Source organism: Pituophis catenifer, unplaced genomic scaffold (assembly GCF_029215685.1).
Source record: "Pituophis catenifer annectens isolate HBS135680 unplaced genomic scaffold, rPitCat1.0.hap2 SCAF_2, whole genome shotgun sequence".
NCBI classification, from domain to species: domain Eukaryota; kingdom Metazoa; phylum Chordata; class Lepidosauria; order Squamata; family Colubridae; genus Pituophis; species Pituophis catenifer.
In genome coordinates, this window is record NW_027256882.1 from 186690185 (window position 1) to 186717872 (window position 27688).

A 27688-nucleotide genomic window follows, 5' to 3' on the forward strand; every position below is an offset into this window, starting at 1 on the left:
AGGATATTCGATAAAAATTTTGGTGCATAAATGGAAATTAGAAAGAGAGAAGAGGGGCAAAATTTTAGAAGAATTGGAAAAGGAAGAGAGGGCATTACAAGTAGACCCGAGAAATGAGAAGATAAAAGAGAGAAAAGAGCTTCTTAAACATAAATTATCATTACTGGATCAAGAGGAATTGGCGAACAAACTTAAGCGGGAGAGGCAACATTTTTTTGAACATGCTAATAAAGCAGATAAATGGCTCTCGTATAGGTTAAGGAAAGAAATAGAAGCAAAGAGAATTGATGCCTTACAAGATGGTGAGGGAAATATCGTGGGGAATGTGGAAGGGAAAAAGAGGGTGATTACAAATTTTTTTGAGAAATTATATCAAAAAGAGGGAATACAGGAGATGCAAGTAAGGGAATACCTTGAAAACTTAAAATTAGCTAAAACCCCACAAAATATGAAGGGTATTCTTAATTCAGAGATTAGGGAAGGAGAAATTGAAACTGTTATTAAGAAGCAGAAATGTGGCAAATCACTGGGACCGGATGGATTGCCAGTTGAATTATATAAAGAGATATACGATATACTATTGCCAAATATGAAAGACCTATTTAATAAAGTTCTAACTAAAGATATAGTTCCCAGGTCATGGATGGAAGCTTACATCACGTTGCTTCCGAAGCCTGATTCTGATCGAACACAGATTAAAAACTATAGACCCATCTCCCTACTAAATTCGGACTATAAAATATTTACATCAATATTAGCGGAAAGATTAAAGGTTTTTTTAAACGAATACATCCACCAAGATCAAAACGGCTTTTTGCCATATACTTATGAGACAACGTTAGAACCATCATGGATACACTGGAATATTATGAAACACATACAAAGAAATGGTTCTAATGTTCCTCGACACGCAAAAGACGTTTGATAGGGTTAATTGGGACTTTATTTTATTACAAATTGAGGAGATGGATTTTGGATCTAGCTTTACAGAAGTTATCTGGGCACTTTATACGGCGCAATATGCAAGAGTGTTAATTGAAGATGAAACAATAGAGGAGATACAAATACGTCGGGGAACTAGGCAAGGATGCCCACTGTCCCCGCTATTATTTATTTTGACTCTGGAACCTATACTAAATCAAATCAGACAAAACTAAAGAAATAAATGGACCTAATGTTAGGAAAAAGGAGTTTAAAATAAAAGCGTTTGCAGATGATCTCGTCCTTGGGGCCAAATTTGTTATGAAGTATTGAGGAATTCGGCGCAGTAGTGGGTCTACAAATTAACAGGGACAAAACCAAATTACTTGTTAAAAATCTTAAGGGGACATGGAAATTAGAGATAGAGAATGTGATGGGAATACAAATAGCTAAAAAGGTAAAATACTTGGGCATATGGCTGACCCCAAAGTGCTCCTCGATAAAAAAGAATAATTATGATAAAGTCATCTTGCAAATGGAACAGGATTTAGATCGGTGGAGGAAAGTACAGCTATCCCTGTCAGGAAGAGTGGCAGTGATAAAGGCACACGTGCTGCCAAAATGGATATATCTTTTCCAAGCAGCCCCTGCAAGATTAGAGAAAAATTTCTTTAGAAAAATGGATCAGATAGTTGGAAAATTCATATGGCAAGGGAAAAAGCCACGTAGTAAAAGGAAAATGATGCAGGAGCATAAAACAAGGGGAGGCTTGGGACTCCCCAACTGGGAGCGGTACTATCAAGCTTCTTGACTGGTTTGGGTAAAAGATTGGATAATACTGAAGAGGAAGCGTATATTAAAAATTGAAGGGTATAATCTACAGCAGGGGTGGCATTATTTTCTCTGGCCAATCAAAGCAGGACAGCATAAATATTTTACAAATCACTATGTAAGGGGATGTCTGATTAAGGTATGGAATAAGATCAAAGGAATGATGTATAGTAAGATTCCATATTGGTTTGTGACCCTTGAAGCGACTATATACCCACCTCTATACAACTTGGATAAACCTGTGATATACAGGGAATTGTTGGATGGTGGGGGAAATCTTAGATCTAAAGCGGAACTACAAATACAGGGAATCAATTTGGACTGGTGGGCATATGCACAAATTCAAGCAAGATATCAAAAAGATAAAGCCAATGGGGGGGGGGGGGTTCACTTCACCACAAGAGTTTGATAAGGCCCTCCTGGAAGGTGATAAGAAATGTATCATTAAGGTATATAACCGCCTCCTGTCCCGATTTGTAGCTGAGGAAATAGTTAAAGACTCGATGATAGCCTGGGAGAGGAATTTTGGATATTCATTAGATCTGGAAAAATGGCAACAAATATGGAAATGCGAAAATGACGATGGCAGTGTCTTTCAAAGAAAATATATTTAAAATGTTATATAGATGGCATATACCACCAGCAAGAATCGCAAAGATGTTCCCTGGAACCTCAGCAGAATGTTGGAAATGTGGGTCAGTCAGGGGTACATTTTACCACCAATGGTGGACATGTCTACAAGCCCAAAACTATTGGAGTAAGATAAAAGTTTGGCTCATGGAGATTACAGGAGTCAGTTTTCAACTGAGACCAGAGGTCTTCTTGCTAGGAATAAACCCTGGGGGCATAAGGAAAGCAGACTAGTACCTTTTCATACACATTACCACTGCGGCTAGAATTGCATATGCACAACTTTGGAAAGGGAAGGAAGTACCATCGGATCAGATGATTATCAACAAAATTTTGTGGTGTGCAGAATGTGATAGATTAACATATATACTTAAAGATAGACAAGAATCAATTTTCAATCAAAGCTGGGATAAATGGATAGAAGTAAAAATGTCATGAGGTAGATGTTAGGGAAGCATGTAGCATAGATATGTAAATAGCAAGCTAAATATAAATAAGGGAATATTAGATATAAGAAGATTAACAAATGCAAGATGCAGTATGATAAACCAAATTGAAGCTGTAGTATGATGATTGTAATGTTATTTAGAAACTGTATATATATGGGGGTTGAATCAACCTCAGTCGTATGTATGTGATTGTGTTTCGTTATAGTCTTTATTCTGCTTTATATTTATAATTTATAATAAAATTTTATAAAAAAAAAAAAACACCCCCAGGAGGAAAACAAATTAAAGTTTAATTTGTGTGCATTGTTCAATGGACTGTTAAATTGGCCCCGCCCACCTAGCCACATCACCTAGCCATGCCCACCTAGTCAAATGCCCATCTAGCCACGCCCACCCAGCCGATCCAGCCCAACAACAGTCTGAGGGACCATGAATTGGCCCCCTGTTTAAAAAGTTTGAGGACCCCTGCGTTAGACAAGAGGTAAAAATTAAAAATTATGATTAGGTATAAGTAAATTGACCCAGACAATACACTGTTTACTAAGCACTTATGTATGTTAAAGAAAAATACATAAATAAAATATATTTTAAAATGTCTTCATTCACATACACTAACCATTATTTATCCAAAACATATACTTTTCATTTTAATATTATTCTCCACCCACACAGCAAACACTTTTTCCAGACTCCAAAATGCCAGTCTTAGGTATGAAAATATTCATTCATAATCAAGAATGTATCCAAACAAACAATCATGAATTACTCTACTTACTGAAGCCTGTGTGGTGGCTGTCTGCTGAGGGGAGCTTGTGTTTGGAGAGCCTGCCTGTCTGCTGGCTGCAATTGTGGCCTACAAGAAATATTTTTTAAAAAATTAGAATTAAGATACCATATATTATTAAGTACTCCCTGAGAAAAAGACAAAAAGTGAGACATTAAACTTTTCATTAGTATATATCCTTTCTGCAAGGGTAAACTATGATAGAGACCTCAATTGTTTTAACAAGACTATTACGTTGTTCTCAATTACTCTGAAAAAATTTTGAGGTTTTTTCAGAGACACGGAAATGGCAAAAATTTATACCATGTGAACTATCAGTAAGAACAGTCAAAAGCTCCCTTCACTACTCTCCAAAAGGCCTAAAGCCCAGCAGACAGAAATAAAGATGGATAAACTTCATATTTAATAGTGCAGTATGAATGCAGCCTACAACTGTCATATGAATGAATTACCTACCTCATAACTTTAGATATGTGAATGGCTATATTTTGCATCAGCTCATAACCATTTGAAAAATGGCCTCAAATATAGTACAGTAGCTCCGACACTGTACCATTAACACATAATAATGAAAAGCAGGTTAACATTTTCTAAGTAAGTCCCTAATTATTTTTATTGACTGTTGCTAGTTAGTAGTAAATCTATGGAAAGCTAATGTACACACATTCTTTAAAAAGCCATAGTCTCTAAAACAGCAGTTCCCTAATCAGAATATATTCCTTTTTTTCAACTCAACCTCTATTTGTTTGCCCTCGGCAGTGCTCATTGTCAAGAACCAATTGCCACCTAACTCCAAGCCCAAGAAATGTAAGCTACTTATCTATTAAGCTGTAGGAGAGGCAGGAAAAAGGTTTAAATTACAATGGATTATAAGACAAGCTTCACTCTCATGTGGACAGTGGATAACATGGCTCAAACTCAAAAGAAGCTACAGACACTTAACATATTTAAGAATCTTTATTGTCTACTAAAATGAAGCCACTTGGCAGCTGAATGCCCTCTGTCAACTTCAGAATTCAGCTCTTACTAATAGCCACTGCAATTTATACCTTATGCTTCTTTTCCACAACTTTTTTCGAAGCTTACTGGACATCTTGCTTTTTATTCCTCAAATTTGGAACTAGGTAGCAACTGGCTGTTGACCAAATTGGTGTTCTTATTCTGGGAAATTCTTATTCTTCCAATGTAATACTGATGAAAACTATCTCCAAACATTGACTCAGAAGTTCCATAGCATTTGTGAAATTAATGTAGAGAGAGAAGTGAATAGCATCTAAATATTAATATTCTCAAAATCAATTATCCAAATTCAAGCAGATGCTGAAATGCATGATGAAAAAGATGGAGGCTTGGTGGTACTCAGAAGTTCCAGTCCCGGGGTTTCTCTCTCTTCAAACAGAATTTTTCAGCTAGCATGTCTTGACTTCTCACCTGCTGGACTGCAGCCAGACTGTGAAGTTGAGCACTATTGAGCTGTTGTTGAAGCATAAATTGATGAAAGTATTGGGCTGCATTGGGTTGTCGCTGTAGTGCTTGAAGGGCCTGCAATAAAGAAGATATCCAAAGTAAGAACATGGAACAACTATAATCTACAATAGTGGTTCTTTTAAATTTTAAACTGGAAGTAATTCTCAAGACGGTACTTTGGACATATCATAGGAATAATAAACAATTTATATTGGCTTGTTTTATGTAAACAAACACTTGTATAAGCATAAGATGCTTGTGGGTTTTTCGTAGATAATGACATTATTTGTATCTACCATGGGACATGTCCCGAAAATAAGGCCAAGCCTGATTTTTGGGATGGGCCTATATGCCCTCCCTCAAAACTAAGCCCCCCCCTCACACACACACGAACGCACAGGTCTCTCACCCCCCCAACCCTCCCAAGGCAGCCACATCCCTGCAAACTCTTGTGCCCCCAACCACTTTCGCCGCCCGCAGCACCGACCGTAGACCTCGAGCGTCTGCTCCTGTGCCATGGTGGCGGCCCGCCCGCTCTCGCCCCCGCACCCAGGTGCTGCATCTGCATAGCCCGCGCTACCAAGCACCCGCCACAGCAGCCCCAGCGCAAAGTAAAAGTCAGGATGAAATACAAACAGAAGAAAAAGCTCTAGAACAAGAAGAAAGAGAGAAAGAGAAAAATGAGCAAGCAGAACGAGAGGGTGCAAGAATAAAAGAACGCAGAAAGATAAGAACAACCAGAACGAATGTTGCTTACCTGAACGTTCCTTCTCGGCGCGCTGATGGAGAATCCAAAGCGTGGGTAATGTTCACGTTTAGCTTGTCAGAGACTGAGTGTATCACTTTAAATTTTCTGCCTTGGTTCCGCCCCTTCTGCTCGACTGATGTCAGTTTAGTTCACAAAGAACAGGTAAGAAGACGACGGTAGTCCACAATCAAGGCGCCGAACCTGAATCCTTAAGGTAGGGAGGGTTGGATTCTCCATCAGCGCACCGAGAAGGAACGTTCAGGTAAGCAACGTTCGTTCTCCAGCGCGCTGCTTGGAGAATCCAAAGCGTGGGATGTACCCAAGCAAGTTAATTAGGGGGGGTTATCAGACAGGTCCGGGTTAAGCACTGGAACAGTGACCAATTGTAGAACACGTTGGCCGAAGGCAGCATCAGCCGCCGCAAAAGAATCAATTTTATAATATCGAATGAACAGGTTCAAGGTGGTCCAGGTGGCTGCTCTGCAAATTTCCGAAACCGAGGCTTGAGTTGCCCACGCAGCTGATGTAGAGGCACTCCTGGTGGAATGAGGAAGGACTTTGCCCGGAGGAGGCTTGCCTGACGAGGAGTAAGCCTTGCAGATACAGGCTTTTAGCCATTGACCAATCGTGGTAGACGAAACTTTTTGACCCAGAGAAGCTGGAAGAAAAGAAACAAAAAGAGCTTCAGAACGACGGAATGCCGAGGTCCTCTTGATGTACCGGCGTAGAGCCCTCCGAACATCAAGGGTGTGCCACTGTTCCTCTAGCGGGTGTCTGGGATCCGGACAAAAATCGGGAAGGATCAGCTCCTGAGTGCGGTGGAAAACCGAATTGACTTTCGGGATAAAGGAGGGGTCCAATCTGAGGACAACTCGATTAGAATGGAAAATACATAAATCCTTTCGAACTGACAGGGCAGCCAATTCAGAGATCCGTCGAGCCGATGTCACCGCAATCAGGAACACTACCTTGAGTGTCAGGAGACGCAGACCAATAGATCTCAAGGGTTCGAAAGGAGGGGCCGTGAGAGCTCGGAGGACCAGCGGGAGATCCCAGGAAGGATATCAATGGACACATGGAGGCCAGAGATTAGCTGCGCCCCTCAAAAAGGATCTAATCCGTCGATTGTGAGACAGAGGAACATCCGAATCGGCAGAAAGAACAGTGTTCAAGGCAGCCACATGTCTGCGGAGCGTGTTCGCCGCAAGGCCCTTGTGGAAACCGGCATGCAGAAACTCCAACACGTCGGAGACCAAAGCAGAAGTGGGATCAGAATGCCTGGCGGTGCACCAGGAAGCGAAGGAGCGCCAGGTGGCATTGTAAATTCTGGTGGTGGAAGGTCGTCTGGAGGCCTGGATGATGGAAACAACTTATCCGGACAAGTTGTCTTTGGTCAGGAGGATCCTCTCAAGTGCCAGACGGTCAACTGCAACCATTGAGGCTCTGGATGCAGTATGACCCTCTGGCTGAGAGAGATCCTGTGGTCGGGGATTCGCCACGGAGGAGCCACTGATAGGTCCACCAGGTCGGCGAACCAGGACCTGCGCGGCCAATGGGGAGCGACAAGCAGGACGTCCGCTCGTTCCAGGAGGATCTTCCGGATCACCCTCGGCAGGAGTGGGAGAGGGGGAAAGGCATAAAGAAGGCCCCGTGGCCAGGGGCATGGGGGGCATCGGTGCCTTCTGCTGTGGGGCAGTGGAACCGGGAGAAAAATCTCAGAAGTTGTGCGTTGGCCGGATGGGCAAACAGGTCGATTATGGGGCGACCGAACCTGGCAGACAGTTCTTGAAAGAGGGACGGGTGGAGGCGCCACTCGGCCTGATCGATCTGCTGACGGCTGAGCCAATCCGCTTGGCGGTTGTCGGTGCCAGATATGTGGTCCGCCGTCAACGACCAAGTGTGTGATTCCGCCCAAGTCAACAGCATGGTCGCTTCCGCCATGAGGGGAGCCGATCGAGTTCCGCCCTCGCGGTTTACGTGCGTTTTGCCGTCACGTTGTCCGTGAGGATGCGGACGTGTTGGTCTTCCAAGAGAGGTTGGAAATGAGACAGCGCTAGCTCCAGCCAGTTGATGTCGTTGGCTGCTTCTGCTGGAGACCAGCGACCCTGTGTGACCTGGTTCTGAAGGTGGGCACCCCAGCCCATCAGACTCGCGTCAGTGGTCACCGTCACCCGTGGAGGGTTTTGGAACAAACACCCGGAGAGCACGGATGGCGAGATCCACCAAAGTAGGGAATCGCGAACTGCCGTAGGTAACCGGACCCTGGACCTGGAGTTGCTGCGGCGGGTCTTTTGGAAAGGTAACAGATACCATTGCAGAGGCCTGGAGTGGAATCTGGCCCAAGGTACAATGTAGAGGCAGGATGTCATTTTGCCTAGGAGGGTCGATAGAAGCAGCAGCGGCACCCGGGGTAGTGACAGGATCTGGAGAACCAAGGAGCGAATGCTGAGGCGACGATCTTCCGACAGAAAAACCATGCTCAGCTGAGAGTCCAAGATCGCCCCTAGGTGAAGAATCCGAGTGGTGGGATGGAGATGGCTCTTTCCGACATTCAGCGTGAAGCCGTGCGAACGGAGAGCAGATCCTCGAGATCCCTCAGGGCGAGAGCGGGCGACGACGACAGGATGAGGATGTCGTCGAGTTAACAGTAGAGCCGAATGGGGATCAGCCGGAGAGAGGCGGCTACGGCGGCCAACACCTTCGTAAAGACCCGCGGGGCTGATGACAGGCCGAATGGCATTGCCCGGTATTGGAAATGCAGACCGTTGTAGGCAAACCTGAGGAATCGGCGATGTGCTGGCCGGATGGGGATATGCAGGTAGGCCTCTTTCAAGTCGATGGAAGTCATCAAGTCTCCCGGGCGGATGCAGTCCATTATTGACCATAGTGTTTGCATCTTGAATTGATGGTACTTTATGAATTTGTTGAGCGCCTTTAGATCCAGAATTCCCCTCCATCCTCCTGAATTTTTGGCCACCAGGAAAAAGACGGAGTAGAAGCCGGTCCCTTGATGATTTAGGGGAACCGCCTCTATAGCCCGAATGTCCAGGAGATGTTGAATCTCCGCGTCCATTAAGTCCCGCTTCGTTGGATTCGCTGGGACGGGGCATTTGATGAATCTCGGAGGAGGGAGGGAGCAGAATTCCAGGGTGAGGCCGAGACAGATAGTTTGGCGGACCCAGGCGTCCGTCGTGGTCTGCTCCCATTGGGACTGAAAAAGATGGAGACGACCACCAATGTGAGCTGAAGGGAGGGAGTCATTTCCCCCTCCTGAAGGGATGTGTGCTGGAGCCCCTGTAGGGCCTCTTGGAGGAAGATTGTCGATGGCCCCTGTCGCGAAAGCCGGAACGGTCGGAGGGTCTGTAGAACCCTTGAAATGATGGGCGGTATTGATAGGACCCGCTGGGTCCGGAATCTGACCGAAAGGGCGGCCGTTGCGAATATGGTGAATAACGACGATCTGCTCGTCTGAAAGAAGTCGGCATCACTTTCCGCTTATCCTTATCCTCAACGAGGATGGGATCAAGTGCGTCCCCAAACAGTTTCGTTCCTTTGAATGGGACAGAAGCCAGCTGCCATTTAGACTTGTTGTCTGCCTTCCAGTGTCGTAACCACAGGAGGTGGCATGAGCGGCGGTGGCGGCAAGGGAGCGAGAGGCGAACTTGGCCGCATCCAGGGATGCGTCCGCAGAGTATTCTGCCGCTGCGACCAGTTTATTAATATCCTGATGCAAGCGCTTGTCGTCCTGGGGGAGGCGGTCCTGTAACTGGCGTAGCCAGATGAGGGAGGCGCGGTTGAAGAAAGACGACGCTGTCGCTGCCCTGATCGCCCAAGCAGCCGCCTGATGGTTCTTTCGTAGTAGGATCTCCGCCCGTCTATCTTCAGAGCGTAAGCCATCCGCCACATCGCTAGTCAGGACAGATGACGCTGTTAGCTGAGCCACAGGGGCGTCCACAGAAGGTAGAGTCAGCATTTCCTTTAAATTAGGCGCTGAACAATACAACTTTTTGTCTAGGCTATTTGGGGCTGGCAAGGAAACAGGTAAGCTCCATGGCCTTTGAATGACCTCCGTAAATAACTGAGGGCAGGGAATAGCATCCTGAGATTCTGCTTAAACCTGAAACAGACCATCAGAAGGGAGGGAGGACGAAGACGCGGCTTGTTGGTCAGGAGAGTCCACCAAATTTGTGGAAACCTTTGCCTTGTGTAGCAAGGACTTGAACAAGGCTGGACGAAAGAGCCTTGTCAGCGGAGGTTTGTTTGGTAAGAGGCCCTCGTCCTCCGAAAATTCTGAGTCTCTATGGTAATCGTCCTCCCAGTTGGATTCCTCGCTATGAGCGGAATCTTGATAACCTTCATAGTCAAAGTAGCGGCCGGCATAAGTAGTAGCCGAAGTCTGGTGAAAGGGCTGAGAACCCTGGGAGGCAGCAGGAGTCCAGGTGCCTGAGACCATCAAGTTGGATATCGTGGCAGCTACGATGGACTGGACGTCCAAAGGTGGGTCAGGGCGGGAACCCTCACCTTGTCGCAGGCCAGCCGCAGTAGGCTGAGGGTGCGGGCCGGCTTGAGGAAGAACGAGAACTGGGCCCCGCCTCGGGCTGAGCAGGAACAGGAACAGCACTGGGCGAGGCAGTAGGCCGAACGGAAAACTCCGTAGCGGAAGCAGGCTCCGATTCTATCGGTGGTTGCGGAGCAACGGCCAAGGCCTTTTGTTGAGCCAAACTAAATTGGCGCTCTAGGGCGCGATGTCGACATTGCTCATCCTTACGAGTCGAAGAAAGGCGGGTGGAGGTGGGATGGGCCGAAGAAGACGGAGGAGCAGAAGCCGCACACGAGGCCCGTGACCGCGACTTGGTCTTTTTCTTGGCAGGAACGTGGACGGTGACGTTTGGGCCGTCAGAAAGTTCGAGGTCGGATGACAGCACAGGATCCGCCATAGTGGATGACACAATGGAATGCAGGTAATTTATTAGTTGGGTTTTTTGGGTTTTTTTTGGTTATAAGTGTGAGACGAATGTCACTAAATGAATCGCCGAACAAGAAAAAGTATTTGGCGCAGCACGGATCCTAGAGTAGAGAATCCTCGATGTCACTGTGATGTAGACGTAACTATGAGACAGCCGTCACTAAGCGAAGTGCTGAACCGGCAAGATATACGAAGTAACAGAGATCTCCGAAAGATATCTGGAGAGGTGCTGGAAGGCAATTGAGCCGATCTAGACTTGAAAGGCTTCTGCGCATGCGCTAGGAGCACCCAGGCAAGATAGGGGCTATCCGAAGGACGAAGCCGAAATTCCGTCTGCAAGGTGATCTGAAGCTCACAGAGAGCACACACCGCCAGAAAGGGCTAAAGCACTATCCCAGAGCCTTTGAATTTACACGCCGAAATTTCAACCGCTGACAGAAAATTTCGCCGTTTGAAAGGGATCCAAAATGGCGGCGGGCGGGAAAAAACTCCTCAGCGGAGCGGCAGCACAGACGGGACGAGCGGCAAGACAGGTCTGTCGGGGTGATGCCACGGGGGGTCGATCGGCCTCCTAGACAATTAAGGGCACAATCCGGCGGTCGCTGGAGCGACCGCCGGATCGTGCACGAAGCTGAAAACACCAGCCTGAAGATGACGAATGAGACTTCGTCAAAACGTTGCCAAGACACCACAAATTTTACACGGGAGAAAACCCGAATAACCAAAGACCTACACACACACACACACACACACACACACACACACACACATATATATAAAATAGCAAGACATATGTAGGGACGCGGTGGCTCAGTGGCTAAGACACTGAGCTTGTTGATTGAAAGGTTGGCAGTTCAGTGGTTCGAATCCCTAGTGCTGCGTAATGGGGTGAGCTCCCGTTACTTGTCTAGCTTCTGCCAACCTAGCAGTTCGAAAGCACATACAAAATGCAAGTAGAAAAATAGGGATCACCTTTGGTGGGAAGGTAACAGCGTTCTGTACGCCTTTGGCCATGCCAGCCACATGACCACGGAGATGTCTTCGGACAGCCCTGGCTCTTCGGCTTTGAAACGGAGATGACCACCGCTCCCTAGAGTCGGGAACGACTAGGAGATATGTGCGAGGGGAACCTTTACCTTTATAGGTCACACACACATGCACTCGTCCTGGCCATACTCCGGAAAAGCCAAGCTTCTGGGTTCTAGCGCGCATGCATGACCAACGATCAGCTGGCCGGCGCACATGCACACCAGTTTTTGGCACTACCACATGTGTGAAGGACAGCTGATCAGCGCACGCAGGAAGTGCCATAAACCCAGAAGACAAACAGGCAAGGCCGCATGTGCTAGGTGGAATGGCTTTGCATGCCACTTTGGGTACGTGTGCCATAGGTTTGTCATCATGGATTTAGTATTTATTCTGGAGGAATCCCTAGAAACGGGACCCAAACTAATAAAAAGAATAGAAGAGTTTGGTGAGGTGGCAGGACTAAAAATAAACAAGAAAAAGACTTAAGATGTTGACAAAGAATCTCACAAATAAACAGAAAAATGAACTGATGGAAAAGATGGGCATGCAGATAACTAAAAAATTTAAATATTTGCAAATCTGGTTAACAGGAAGATGTATAACCATTAAAGAAGACAACTACATTAAATTAATACAACAAATAAAGACAGACTTGAAAAAAATGGAGATATCTACAGTTGTCATTGGTCGGAAGAATAGCCACAACAAAAATGAATATTTTAACAAAACTGTTATTTCAAGCAATTCCGATAAAACTAGAAAAGAAGTTTTTTGAGGACCTAAACAAATTGATTTTAAAGTTTGTTTGGCAAGGCAAAAAACCAAGAATCAAACTGAAAATGTTACAAGATACCAAAAATAAGGGGGGGGGGGGTGTTGGACTACCAGATTGGGAGCTGTATTACCAGGCTTCAGCGCTCACATGGGTGAAAGGGAAAAGTAAACTACACAGATACTTCCAAAGGCATTATATCAGGAATGCTCTGCTCTCAATATGGGAAAAAATCAAACAGAAACATTACATGAAAATACCAGTCTGGCTATCCACGATGGAAGCACTAATACATCCAAATGCTCTTGGAAAAAATCCTAAGGTATAAAGATATCCTAAATGAACAAGGGGACTTAAAATTGAAACACTAACTAAAAAATCAAGGAATTGATTTGGACTGGTGGCTATATATCCAAATACAAACGAGATACAATTGCAATCTGGGCGTCCTCCTGGATTCACGGCTGTCTTTAGAAGAACATGACAGCCGTGGCCAGGGGGGCTTTTTATCAGGTTCGCCTGGTTTGCCAGTTGCAGCCCTTTCTGGATCGTGACGCCTTGTGCACAGTCACTCACGCCCTTGTCACCTCCCGACTGGACTACTGTAATGCTCTGTACCTGGGGCTCCCCTTGAAAAGCACCCGGAGGCTCCAACTGGTCCAGAATGTGGCCGTGCGGGTGGTTATGGGCGCAACCCGTTGTGCCAAGTGACACCCCTCCTGCGCGAGCTGCACTGGCTCCCAGTGGTCTTCCGGGTGTGATTCAAGGTGTTGGTTACCACCTTTAAAGCGCTCCATGGCATTGGACCTGGGTACCTTCGAGACCGTCTTCTGCCACCAGTAGCCTCCCACCGGCCAGTCCGCTCCCACAGAGAGGGTCTCCTCAGGGTGCCATCGGCCACATTATGTTGGCTGGCGACACCCAGGGGGAGGGCCTTCTCTGTGGGAGCCCCTGCCCTTTGGAATGAACTGCCCCCAGAAATGCGTAAGATCTCCGATCTCCGTGTATTTCGCTGTGCCCTCAAAACCTTGTTGTTCCGCCAGGCCGGGCTATCAATGTAAAGATTTTAATTGGTTTTAAATTTGGGATTTTAAATTTGGGGTTTTATAATTGAGCCAATTATTTAATAATTTTAATTATTTTTAAATTTTGTCTGTCTTTGTGTTTTTAATCAGGCTGTACACCGCCCTGAGTCCTTCGGGAGAAGAGCGGTATAGAAATAAAATTATTATTATTATTATTATTATTATTATTATTATTATTATTATTATTATTATTATTATTATTATTATTATTATCCTGTTGTGTGACCTAATAAAGGGGGACAGACAAATAACATACAGAGGAAAAGAAGTGATAATATTAAAACAGATTCCAAGAAGAGTGAGGGAGGTGAGAAAGGACTACAGATTTTTGGCTGTGCAATTGAACAAAAGAAATATATTATTTAGATGGCTCCTGCCAGAGGGGATGTTAATCACCTGGCAGGGGAGAAAAATAAAAATAGAAAACTTGAGCACAGCGCAAGACTTTCTTGATCAGTTAAGGGGTGCAGAAGAAGAACAAAGTAGTAAAGAGGAAATAGAGGCGACAAATTTAGAAGAGGAAGGAACCGCGGAGGAGAAGAAGACCGAAGAAGAAGCTAAGGAAAAAAAAACAAGACCAGTAAGAGCCGTAAGACTAAACAAGAACTAAGACCGGGCAAGGAAAACAGGAATGAATGATTTGAAATTAATTTCAGTAAATGTCAATGGATTAAACGATAGTAAAAAGAGGAAATTAACACTTACAAAATTAGCAAAACAAAATATGGATATAATCTGCTTACAGGAGGTCCACATAAAAAAGGATGAGGGTAAATGTTTGGAGTATAAAAAATATGGTAAACTATTTACCTCATTAGCAGAAAAAAGAAAGAGAGGGGTAGCAATCTATGTTAAAAAAGGAATTGAAGCAGAATTGAAATATAATGATACAAAGGGAAGAACCCTCATGGTTGAAGTCACGAGAGAAAACACTAAAATGTTACTAGTGGGCATTTATGCCCCAAATAAAAAACAAGGAGAATATTTCCAAAAGCTTCGTGAACAATTAGGGAAAATGGAATATAATGAAATTTGCATGATAGGCGATTTCAATGGAATCATAGACCCAGACAACGATCACAAAAATAATAAAATGAACAAAAATAAAAGGGCGACTTTACCAAAAGCTTTTTTCGATTTAGTGGAGGAAATGAACTTAATTGACATATGGCAAACCTTACACCCAAGTGAAAAACAGTATACATTCTATTCCAACCCGCAACAGTCATGGTCGAGAATAGATATGGTTTGGGTTACCAGGAAGCTGGGGTTAGAAATAGAGACGGCAGAAATTAGCCCAAACATTTGGGCAGACCACAACCCCTTGGAAATAAAATGGAGAAACATAAAGAGAAAGAAACAACAGAGATGGAGGCTCAATGCAAAACTATTGTGTGACAAAGAGTGTGTAGAAAAATTGAAAGGAGAAATAAAGACTTTTTTTATAGAAAATGAGAACCAAGGGACATCCCGCGAAATAGTATGGGACACAATGAAGGCCTATCTAAGAGGGGTAATAATATCCTACACTGCATATAAAAATAAATTAAAAAGGAAATCCCGGGAAGATCTCATTAAACATCTAGATGAAGCAGAAAGGAAACTCCAGAAAACGCCTGGAGATACTGTAGCAAAAGAAAATTGGCTGGTGTGGAGACATAAATTAAACATCCTAGATCAAGAGGAGCTAGCCCAAAAAATAAAAAGAACAAAACAGTACTACTTTGAGAACGCCAATAAATCGGGCAGGTGGCTGGCCTATAAATTAAAAAAGGAAAATGAAAAAGGGACAATTCAGATACTAGAAGACGCTGAGGGAAATCTCTTAAATAAAGAAGACAAATTAGAAAGAGCGAGAGAGTATTATGAATCCCTATACAAAGAAGAGGAGGCCTCGGAAGGAAAAATAGACCAATATCTGGCAAATGCGGAGCTCCCACAAATAACGGAGGAAGAGAAGGAGATGCTAAACGCTAAGATAACAATTGAAGAATTTAAAAAAGCCCTCTCCAAACTCAAAAACAACAAATCGCCAAGCCCGGATGGATTCCCAGGAGAAATATACAAAAAATTGGAAGAAATTCTACAACCCAAATTAATGGAAATTTTTAATGAGGTTTTGACGGGCTCAAAAATCCCTGACTCGTGGAGGGAAGCACATGTTACACTGCTGCCGAAAGAAGGTGCTGACCCAAAAAAAATCCAAAATTACAGACCGATTTCGCTTCTAAATACTGATTACAAACTATTCATGTGTATAATGGCAGAAAGAACCAAAAAAATATTAAACAACTGGATCCATAAAGATAAAAATGGATTTCTCCCGGGGCGACAAATTAGGGATAATTTGAGAATTGTGCTAGACACTCTAGAATATTATGAAGAACACCCAGAAAAGCAGTTGGCCTTAGTTTTCTTGGATGCCCAAAAGGCATTTGACAATCTAAATTGGAACTTTATGATCAAGCAAATTAAAATAATGGGATTCGGGCAAAACTTCGAAAAGATGATAAAGACTATCTACGACAATCAGAGGGCGAGCATTCTAGTAAATGGAGATAGGACAAGAACATTCCAAATTAAGAAGGGAGTAAGACAGGGCTGCCCCCTGTCACCACTATTATTCATTCTGGCTCTAGAAGTTTTGCTACGAAAGATTAGAAATAACGAGGAAATCAAAGGCCTAAAAATGAGAAAAGAGATTTATAAAACACAAGCCTTTGCGGACGACGTGGCGCTAATACTTGAAGACCCATTAATATCTGGACAAAAAGTATTAGAGGAATTGGGTAAATATGGAGAGGTGGCTGGCTTCAAATTGAACAAATCTAAAACCAAAATACTAACTAAGAATGTAACTGAGGCGCAGAAGAAAGAGATAGAAGGAACTTTGGGCCTACAGGTTGTCCCAAAAATAAAATACTTAGGAATCTGGCTAACCAAAAGGTGTTCATCTCTAAAAGAAGATAATTATACTCCATTAATTAATAAATTAAAACAAGATTTGGATAGATGGAAAAAGATTAAATTGTCACTTATAGGCAAAATTGCGGCAATTAAGATGAACATTCTCCCCAAGATCCTATTTCTATATCAAAATTTACCAGTGATTTTAGAGAAAATTTTTTTTCTAGAATTAAATAAGAACATTAGGGAATTTGTTTGGGAGGGGAAAAAATCGAGGATCTCACTCAAAATCTTACAGGAAAAAAGGAATGTGGGAGGATTTGGACTCCCGAATTGGGAAATGTATTACAGAGCAGCAAAGTTGATATGGATAAGGGAATGGATCACTTTGGAGAACAAGAGAATCCTAATGTTAGAAGGCCATGATTTACAGAGAGGGTGGCATGCGTATCTATGGGACAAAGACAAGAAAAAGAAAACCTACTTCCACAGGCATAAAATCAGGGACTCCCTAATACAAACGTGGGCGGGGATTAGGCAGAGATATTACACAAAAGTCCCAAATTGGCTCTCCACGGTAGAGGCATTGATTTACCCCAACAGGTGGGGAATGGAGAAACTGTGCAGATACAAAGACATCGTCAACGGAGGGGGAAATCTTAAATCAAATGATGCCCTGAGAGACCAAGGTATAATCTTAGATTGGTGGACCTACCTGCAAATAAAATCAAGATACCAGAAAGATAAGGATGAGTATGGCTTAGAATTAGGATACAACGGACTAGACAAAATTTTGATGGGACCAGGAAAAAAAGCGTTGGCTAAGCTATATAATTACTTATTAGATGAAGACAAAGATGAAGATACAATCAGAAACCAATTGAGAGCATGGGAGAGAAACATTGGGCACAGCTTAAACTTTAATGATTGGGAAGAGGCGTGGAATAAAAACTATAAATTAACTAGAGCAGCCACGTACAAGGAAAACCATTATAAAATGCTCCATAGGTGGCATTTAGCACCTGCAAGATTAGCAAAGATGTTCCCCAATGTGCACCCAAATTGTTGGAAATGTGGCCATGGTCAGGGCACCTTCTTTCATATGTGGTGGACATGCCCTGAAGCAAAAAGATACTGGAGTAAAATTCGGAGATGGTTGAAAGACATAATTAAAGAAGAAATCGATTTGAATCCAGAAATATTTCTCCTGGGAATGGCAAAGAAAGGACATGGAAAGGAAAAGGTCCACTTCCTAATACACATAACTACAGCTGCCAGACTGGCGTATGCCCAATACTGGAAAAAGAAAGACCTACCACCAAACGACCTTATAATTAGCAAAATTTTAGAGTGTGCAGAGATAAGTAAATTAACGCACGAGATAAATAATGATGAAAATTCAGATTATGATACTGTGTGGGGAAGATGGTACGAATGGATAAATGATAGAATCAAGGAAGGAGTAAAAGGTGTAGAAATCAATTAGAAATGCATAGTATAAATAACACCAGATATTTTTTTTCATGTATATATGTACAAACACTGCGAATCCGATGTCAAATAGAAATTGTTATTATATTTTATTTGTATAAAAAAAATCAATAAAGTGTAAATAAAAAAAAGAAATAAAATAAATAAATAAAAATAAATAAATAAATAAATAATACAAGAAAGATGCAGAAATATATGGATTCTATAAAGAATCCCTAGAACTAGATCAGATATTTCTAGGGACAGATGATAAGCTAATAAAGAAAATATATAGCTACTTATTGAATTTTAAAATGGAAGAAGAACATGTAAAAGAAACCATGATAGCATGGGCCAAAATTTTTGGATATAATATAGAATTAGACAATTGGTAAAAACTTTCGGAAAGAAACTACAAACTAACAATGTCAACAACATATAAAGAAAGCCTTTACAAAATGTTCTACAGATGGCATTTGCCACCAGCAAGGATGGCAAAGATGTTCCAAAACATATCGCCAACGTGCTGGAAATGTAAACAGATACCGGGTTCCTTTTACCAAATGTGGTGGACCTGTCCAATGGCGAAAAAATATTGGTTAAAGATCAAAAGGTGGTTAGAAGAAATGACAATACAACAAATAGATTTAAAACCAGAATTGTTCTTGCTAGGTATATTACTGGGAAAATATAATAAAAAACCTACTTATACAATATTATATGTGATAACAGCAGCGAGAATTATGTACGCACAAAATTGGAAAAATGGAAAAATGGAAATATACCTATAGATGAAAATGTAATAAAGGAAATATTAGACTGTGCCGAAATGGACAGGTTAACGATGAAAATTAAGAACAAAGAGGGAACAGAGTACTATTTAACTTGGGTCTTATTTATAAGACCGTGGCGGTTGTTATTAACGAAGGTCTTGGACCGAGGGAGGCCACTGTTCCTCAGACGGCTGGATGTGAGTCCCTCCTTGTGAAGTGGGGTCATAGGGTGCAGTTGGGCTTGCTAGTCACGTACCTGGCTCCCTGCCACGTGGCAGCAGCCCTGCCTGAGCTGCTTGATGTTATAGCCGTGGTGGCGGTTGACACCCCCAGGCTTATGGTCATGGGGGATTTTAACCTATCATCTGTTGGCGAGACGTCTGAGGTACCTCGGGAGTTCATGGCTTCCATGACGGCTATGGACCTGACCCAATTAATTTATGGCTCTACTCACATGGGGGGACACACACTGGACCTGGTTTTTGTCTCTGGACAGTGGTTGAGTGATCTTGAGATAGGGGATATAGCGATTGAACCCTTGTCACACGACACGACTCGACTGAAGAGCTGGTGGCCGCCTGGGAAAGGGCGACCGCTGGAGCTTTGGACCACGTCGTGCCTTTGCGGCCTCTGACCCGATGCCGATCTCAATTAGCTCCTTGGTTCTCTGAGGAGCTGAGAGAGATGAAGCGTCGGAAAAGACGCCTAGAGAGCATTTGGAGGACTAGTTAATCCGATTCCGACCGGACACAGGTGAGGTCTTATATCAAGACCTACCTAGTGGCGATAAAAGCGGCAAAATCTAACCATTTTTCCGCTCTTATCACATCTGCAGAGAACCGCCCAGCCGCCCTGTTTAGGGTGACCCACTCCCTTCTTCGGGAGGGGAGTGCGGGAAGATCCCTTGCAGGGTCGTGCTGAGGATTTTGTGCAATTCCTGCACGATAAAGTCGCTCGGATTCAGGATGGCTTGGACTCCGATTGGATGAGTCCACGGGAGGAGACCGGGGCAGGTCTTGAGAATGTTATCTGGGAGGAGTTTGATCCTGTGACTCCCGAGGATGTGGACAGGGTTCTGGGTAAGATTAGTGCCGCCACGTGTTTATTGGACCCGTGTCCCTCCTGGTTGGTACTGGCCTCCCGGGAGGTTACACGAGGCTGGCTCCAGGGGATTATAGGTGCTTCTCTGGGTGAGGGTGCCTTTCCCGCTGCCTTGAAAGAGGCGGTAGTGAGGCCCCTCCTCAAGAAGCCTTCCCTGGACCCGGCTGAATTAGCCAACTATCGTCCAGTCTCCAACCTTCGTTTTGTGGCGAAGGTTGTTGAGAGCGTGGTGGCACGACAACTTTCCCGGCACCTGGATGAAGCTATCTATCTAGACCCGTACCAGTCGGGCTTCAGGCAGGGGTACAGCACAGAAACGGCATTGGTCGCGTTGGTGGATGATCTCTGGAGGGCTCGGGACAGGGGTTGTTCCTCTGTCCTAGTCCTATTAGATCTCTCAGCGGCTTTTGATACCATCGACCATGGTATCATGCTGCAGCGGTTGAGGGGGTTAGGAATGGGGGCACCGTTTTGCGGTGGTTCTCCTCCTTCCTCTCCGACCGCTCGCAGTTCGTGTTGGCAGGGGGGCAGAGGTCGACCTCGAGGCGTCTCGCATGGGGAGTGCCGCAAGGGTCGGTCCTCTCGCCCCTCCTGTTCAACATTTATGTGAAGCCGCTGGGTGAGATCATCCGTGGTTTTGGGGTGAAGTGCCATCTGTACGCTGATGATACTCAGCTGTACATCTCCACCCCAGACCACCCCAACGATGCCCTTCATGTGATGTCCCGCTGCCTGGAGGCCGTGCGGGTCTGGATGGGGAGGAACAGGCTCAGACTCAACCCCTCCAAGACCGAGTGGCTGTGGCTTCCGGCGCCCCGATATAGTCAGCAAGTGCCATCGCTGACTATTGGGGGTGAATCTTTGCCCCCCACGGAAAGGGCTCGCAATCTGGGTGTCCTCCTGGACGCGCGGCTGTCTTTAGAAGAGCATATGACGGCCGTGGCCAGGGGGGCCTTTTATCAGGTTCGCCTGATTCGCCAGTTGCAGCCCTTTCTGGATCGGGACGCCCTGCGCACGGTCACTCATGCCCTTGTTACTTCCCGGTTGGACTATTGTAATGCTCTCTACATGGGGCTCCCCTTGAAGAGCACTCGGAGGCTCCAACTGGTCCAGAATGCGGCCGCGCGGGTGGTTATGGGCGCAACCCGTTATGACCATGTGACACCCCTCCTGCGCGAGCTGCACTGGCTCCCGGTGGTCTTCCGGGTGCGATTCAAGGTGTTGGTTACCACCTTTAAAGCGCTCCATGGCATAGGACCCGGGTACCTCCGAGACCGTCTTCTGCCACCAATAGCCTCCCACCGACCAGTTCGTTCCCACAGAGAGGGTCTCCTCAGGGTGCCATCAGCCAAGTTATGTCGGCTGGCGACGCCCAGGGGGAGGGCCTTCTCTGTGGGAGCCCCAGCCCTGTGGAACGAACTGCCCCCGGAAATTCGTAAGATCTCCGACCTCCGGGTGTTTCGCTGCGCATTGAAGACCCTGTTGTTCCGCCAGGCCGGACTATCAACACAATAGTTTTAAATTGGGGTATTTAAATTTATTGGGGTTTTAAATTTGAGCCACTTATTTAATTATTTTAAATTTTATATCATTGTTTTGTCTGTGTTTTTAAATAGGCTGTACACCGCCCTGAGTCCTTCGGGACAAGGGCGGTATAGAAATAAAATTATTATTATTATTATTATTATTATTATTATTATTATTATTATTGTTGTTGTTGTTGTTGTTGTTGTTGTTGTTGTTGTCATGGTCAGATCACTCCCTCCTTCGCCTTGACCTCCGAACCGCCATACCTCGCCGCAGGGAGGCGGAACTGACCAGGTGGTTCCGCCCCACGCGCCTGATGGATCCTGAGAGATTCCAGATGGAGCTTAGGCCATTTCCTGAGGTTCTGGCACATGACTCGGCTGAGGACTTAGTGGCCGCCTGGGATAGAGCAGCGGCTGGGGCTTTAGACCGAGTCGTGCCTTTGTGGCCTCTGACCCGGCGCCGGTCTCACCTGGCTCCTTGGTATACTGAGGAGCTGAGGGAGATGAAGCGCCGGAAAAGATGCCTAGAGAGCAGTTGGAGGGCTAGTCGTTCTGAATCCGACCGGACACTGGTAAGAAATCATATTAAGAATTACCTAGTGGCGATAAGAGTAGAGAAGAGTAACTACTTTTCTACTCTTATTGCGTCATCAGATAATCGCCCAGCCGCCCTGTTTAGGGTAACCCGCTCCCTGCTCCATCAAGGGACGCAGGAAGATCCCTTGGAGGGTAGAGCTGAGGATTTTGTACAATATCTGTATGACAAAATCGCTCAGATTCGGGAACAGCTAGACTCTGACTGGATTGATCCAGGGGAGATAACAAGGGCAGGTCCTGAGAATATTATTTGGGAAGAGTTTGATCCTGTGACTCCCGAAAGTGTGGATAGGATACTGAACAGACTAAATGCGACCACATGTTTATTGGACCCGTGTCCCTCCTGGTTGGTACTGGCCTCCCGGGAGGTGACGCGAGGCTGGCTCCAGGAGATTATAAATGCTTCTTTGAGTGAGGGTGTCTTTCCCACCGTCTTGAAAGAGGCGGTGGTGAGGCCCCTCCTAAAGAAGCCCTCCCTGGACCCAGCTGTGTTAGCAAATTATCGTCCTGTCTCCAACCTTCGCTTTGTTGCGAAGGTTGTTGAGAGTGTGGTTGCACGACAACTGCCTCAGTACCTGGATGAATCGAATTATCTAGATCCGTTCCAGTCGGGCTTCAGGCCCGGATACAGCACAGAGACAGCATTGGTCGCATTGGTTGATGATCTCTGGAGGGCTCGGGACAGGGGTTGCTCCTCTGTCCTGGTCCTATTAGACCTCTCAGCGGCTTTTGATACCATCGATCATGATATCATGCTGCACCGGTTAGAAGGGTTGGGGGTGGGGGGCACTGTTTTACAGTGGTTCTCCTCCTTTCTCTCTGACCGGTCGCAGTCTGTGTTGACAGGAGGGCAGAGGTCGACCCCGAGGCCCCTTATATGTGGGGTGCCGCAAGGATCGGTCCTCTTGCCCCTTCTATTCAACATTTATGTGAAGCCGCTGGGCGAGATCATCCATGGTTTTGGGGTGAAGTACCATCAGTACGCTGATGACACCCAGCTGTACATCTCCACCCCAGACCACCCCAATGATGCCCTCGAGGTGATGTCCCGATGCCTGGAGGCTGTACGGATCTGGATGGGGAGGAACAAACTCAGACTCAACCCATCCAAGACCGAGTGGCTGTGGTTTCCGTCGTCCCGATATAGTCAGTTGGCGCCATCTCTGACTATTGGGGGCGAGTCGTTGGCCCCCACAGATGGGGTTCGCAACTTGGGCGTCTTCCTGGACTCGCGGCTGTCTTTAGAAGACCATATAACGGCCGTGGCCAGGAGGACTTTCTATCAGGTTCGCCTGATTCGCCAATTGCGTCCCTTTCTGGATCGGGACTCGTTACGCACGGTCACTCACGACCTTGTCACCTCACGCCTGGATTATTGTAATGCTCTCTACATGGGGCTCCCCTTGAGAAGCACCCGGAAGCTCCAACTGGTCCAGAATGCGGCCGCGCGGGTGGTAATGGGAGCAATGTGGCTCTCTCATGTGACCCCCCTCCTGCGCGAGCTACACTGGCTCCCGGTGTTCTTCCGGGTGCGCTTCAAGGTTTTGGTTACTATCTTTAGAGCGCTCCATGGCTCAGGGCCAGGGTACTTACGAGACCGCCTCCTGCCACCAATAGCCTCTCACTGACCAGTTCGCTCCCATAGAGAGGGGCTCCTCGGGGTGCCATCGGCCAATGTCGACTGGCGGCCCCCAGGGGGAGAGCCTTCTCTGTGGGGCCACCTGCCATCTGGAACAGGCTCCCCCCGGAGTTACGAAAGATCCAAGACTTACACATCTTCCGCCGTGCCCTGAAAACATTTCTATTCCAACAGGCTGGTCTGGCCTAACTCTCCCTTTTAAATTAGCTTTTAAATCGGGTTTTTAAATCGGGTTTTAGATCTCTTTTAGATAAATTTAGATGTTTTGGTTTTAATTTTTTTGAGCCTAAATTATTTAATCTGTTTTTTAATAGTCTTTAACTTTTATATGTCTTTGTATTATTTATGACTGTTCACCGCCCTGAGTCCTTTGGGAGTAGGGCAGTATACAAATATGAAAAATAAATAAATAAATAAATAAATAAATAAATAAATAAATAAATAAATAAATGGTTAAGAGAATATAAGCAGAAGTTAGTAATTTATAATTAAGGATAATCAATAAAATAGAAGTGTGCGTGTGTGTGTGTATATATATAAATAATTTTATATTGTTTATATATATATATAAACAATAATACCATAAGCAATATTATTACTGGATTATAGATTAAATTGTATAGGGCAATTAGAAAGGAAGATTACATTGTACGTATTATTTTCATATTATGAGAAAAATGGTTATAATTATGGTGTGTATAAAACTATGTGTATTTAAAAGAGATGTGATACAGACAGTACACTGCCATTGCAGAAATGGAAACATTATGCATATCAAACGAAAATGCATAATAAAAACTATTTTTAAAAAAGATAAGAATTTCAAGATCTTATTTACAATGGAGAATGCAACTAGACCAGAATTATAACATTTTCAACAGTAGCCCATAAGCAATCCAGAGACTATGTCTGGCCTCACCCCAATTTTCTTTTAGCTCCCTCACTAACATTTCCCACAGTAGACTATAATGCAAAGCAAAACACAACTTTTGGCTTATAGTTTGCTTTAAATTTACTGGGAGATGCATATTTTTTTTAAAAAAAATCATTCCATCATTATTACTTTATAAGTAACTCATGGTGGCAAACATATCTAATTCTCCTTCTTCCTATTCCCCATCCCCCAATAACAACTTTGTGTGGTGGGATGAAAGAGAGTGCCCAAAGTCACCTAGCTGGCTTTCATGCCCAAGGAGGGACTAAATCTCAGAGTTACTGGTTTCTAGCCTGATGCCTTAATCTCTAGATCAAACTGACTATTTTAAGGTAAGAAGCAATACTATCTTTTAGAAAATGAGAAGTTATCCCAGAGTTCTTCATCTTTCACAGTGAGACTATCACTTCCTTTATGAAGGAAAAGGTGTCTATTGTTTCAAAGAAATAATCAATTCTTATATGCTATATTTAGTACATGTTAAGCTGATTTTCCAGAATTATACTGTTTGGCAGAAAAAAAACTATTTTTTTATATATATTTTATTGATACATTTTTCTTTAGTAAACACAAAAACTCAATATCTACATGAACAGTGTTGTCGTCTGAGTACAGTCAGTTTTGAAAAATAATAATAGTAATAATAATAATATTCATATCATTGATAATCTAATAATAATAATAATTTTGGAATAATTTTGGAATCAGCAAAAATATTTGTACATTTTTGAAAGCAAATATGTAAAAATGGAAAACAGTTCTAACAGCAAATGGGGAGAACATTAGTGAAGTCAACATCAGATGAGGAATCTTCCAGGGGGCTCACTTTCACCACTACTGTTCAACATTGCATTAATTCCATTGACAATAATCCTACGAATCGCTTTTTCAATACTTGCTTAGTTTTAAGTTCCCCTTTTTCATTCAAAATGTCTTTGTATCTTGTAATTTTTTCCAGGTTAACAGCGTTCGGATGTATCGGTGCCTCCATCATGGAGAGCCAGACTGGTATTTTCATATAATGTTTTCCTTTGATTTTTCCCCATACTAATAGCAAAGCATTTCTGACATAATATCTTTGGAAATATCTATATATTTTGTTTTTCCCATACCATAGAAAGGCATGCCACCCCAATTGAAGATCATATCCCTCCAAGGTTAATAATCTTTTATGCCTCAAATTTATCCATTCTTTTACCCATGTAACTACAGAAGCCTGGTAATATAGCTCCCAATCTGGCAACCCAAAACCTCCTTTGTTTTTAGAGTCTTGTAACATTTTCAATCTTATTCTTGCTCTTTTCCCTTGCCAGATATATTTTAACATCATTTTATTTAGCTCCTCAAAGTATTTTTTTTCTAACTTTATTGGAATTGTTTGGAACAAAAATAATAATCTCAGCAAGATATTCATTTTTATTGCAGCTATTCTTCCTACCATCGATAATTGCAAGTTTTTCCACTTCTCCAGATCTAGTTTAATTTGTTGCATTAGCTGAGTATAATTATCTTCTTTAATAGCTGCACATCTTGCTGTTAATTGAATTCCTAAGTATTTTACTTCTTAACTATCTGAATATTTGTCTTCTTCATAAATTTTTTTCTGTTTATCTGTAAGATTTTTGATAGTATCTTGGTTTTCTCTTTATTTATTTTCAATCCTGCAATTTCACCATATTCTTCTATTATTATTTTTTTTATTAATTTGGGTCCAGTTTCTGGCAGTTCTTCTAGAACAGTGGGTCTCAATCTTCCTAATGCTTTCCTAACCCTTTAATACAGTTCCTCATGTTGTGGTGACCCCCAACCAGAAAATTATTCCTAAAACCATATGTGTTTTCCGATGGTCTTAGGCGACCCCTGTGAAAGGGTTGTTCGACCCCCAAAGGGGTCCCGACCCACAGGTTGAGAACCACTGTTCTAGAATAAATACCAGTTCATCTGCAAACACCTGTAGTTTGTATTTTTCTTTTTTTATTTCCATGCCTTTCATTTCTGAATCTTGTCTATCTAACACTTACATGTTAAATACATAAGTGTACTAACACTTAAATATATAAGTGTTTCTATTTAACAGTTCCAATGTTAATATAAATAGTAGAGGGGACACGGGCCTTGTCTTGTGCCTTTCCTTACATTAAAATTCTCTATCATGTCCCCATTAACCATGACCTTTGCAGTTTGTGTAGACTATATTGCCTTAATCATATTAGTAAATTTTTCACCCAGTCCATATGGACTTTTGGAGCAAACGCCTATTGGTCATGGAGCAACATGCAACTCCCATAGTTCAGTGTCTTTTCTTCCATCAATCTCATATTACCTCTGTCCTGGTCAAACAGCATATTGAAGTGATTTAAAAGCCAGAGGGCCTTAGCGTTACCCAGCATTGGCCATTGAGAATAATGCCTCATCTCATCATACATTCACCATTTCTTATCTAAGAAGAACAAAAGTAAAAAAGTTATCTAATATTTATTTCAGTTATCCCCAAAGCAAAGGCTACCAGCTGGAAAGACCATGGACTACTGGAGTAAATGAGGAACTGCTCTGAGAAAAGGAAGGACTGCTTAATCTAAAACAAAATATTAATCTGAGTTTTTGTTCTGTCATATTAGCATGCAGAAATTGAAGCCCATTGTCGAATTCCACTCTCTTGAACCATATTTTTTCCTTGGCTAACCTCCTCAGAATGAAAACAAACTTAATATATGCCACAATTACATTTCTAAAGAATAAAGATTAATCCTCACCTGCACTGCCTGCCGCTCATAGAGTGTCATTTGTGATATCTGAGGGCGAGTGCTTCCACCAGAGCCTGAGCTACCACTGGCTGAATTTGAATTCTGCTCACTTTCCGTCTCCATTGTGTCAGGTGCCAAGGATTCCTGTCTGAAGTTTTGTTTCAAACCCTAGAAGAAGAAATTAGGATTACGAAAGACAAGCCTACATTACAAAATTATTTGAATATTTTCTGTCTGAAATATAAATCTATGCCAAGTATCAAAATCTACCAATGATGGATGGAGTATTGGTAATATAGATCACTATTTAAG

At 43.7% G+C, this 27688-nt stretch overlaps 1 protein-coding gene across 1 annotated transcript in view; it reads right to left on the minus strand.

Moving 5' to 3' along the window:
* PHC1 (polyhomeotic homolog 1) overlaps nt 1–27688 on the minus strand; it is a 170827-nt gene that overhangs the window by 118273 nt on the left and 24866 nt on the right. The window contains exons 2-4 of the mRNA XM_070938332.1: nt 27386–27544; nt 5047–5157; nt 3607–3684 (exon numbers count right to left, since the gene is read on the minus strand). Coding sequence (XP_070794433.1) covers nt 3607–3684; nt 5047–5157; nt 27386–27499 — 303 coding nt within the window. The 5' untranslated portion in view covers nt 27500–27544. The remainder of the gene's footprint in view (nt 1–3606; nt 3685–5046; nt 5158–27385; nt 27545–27688) is intronic.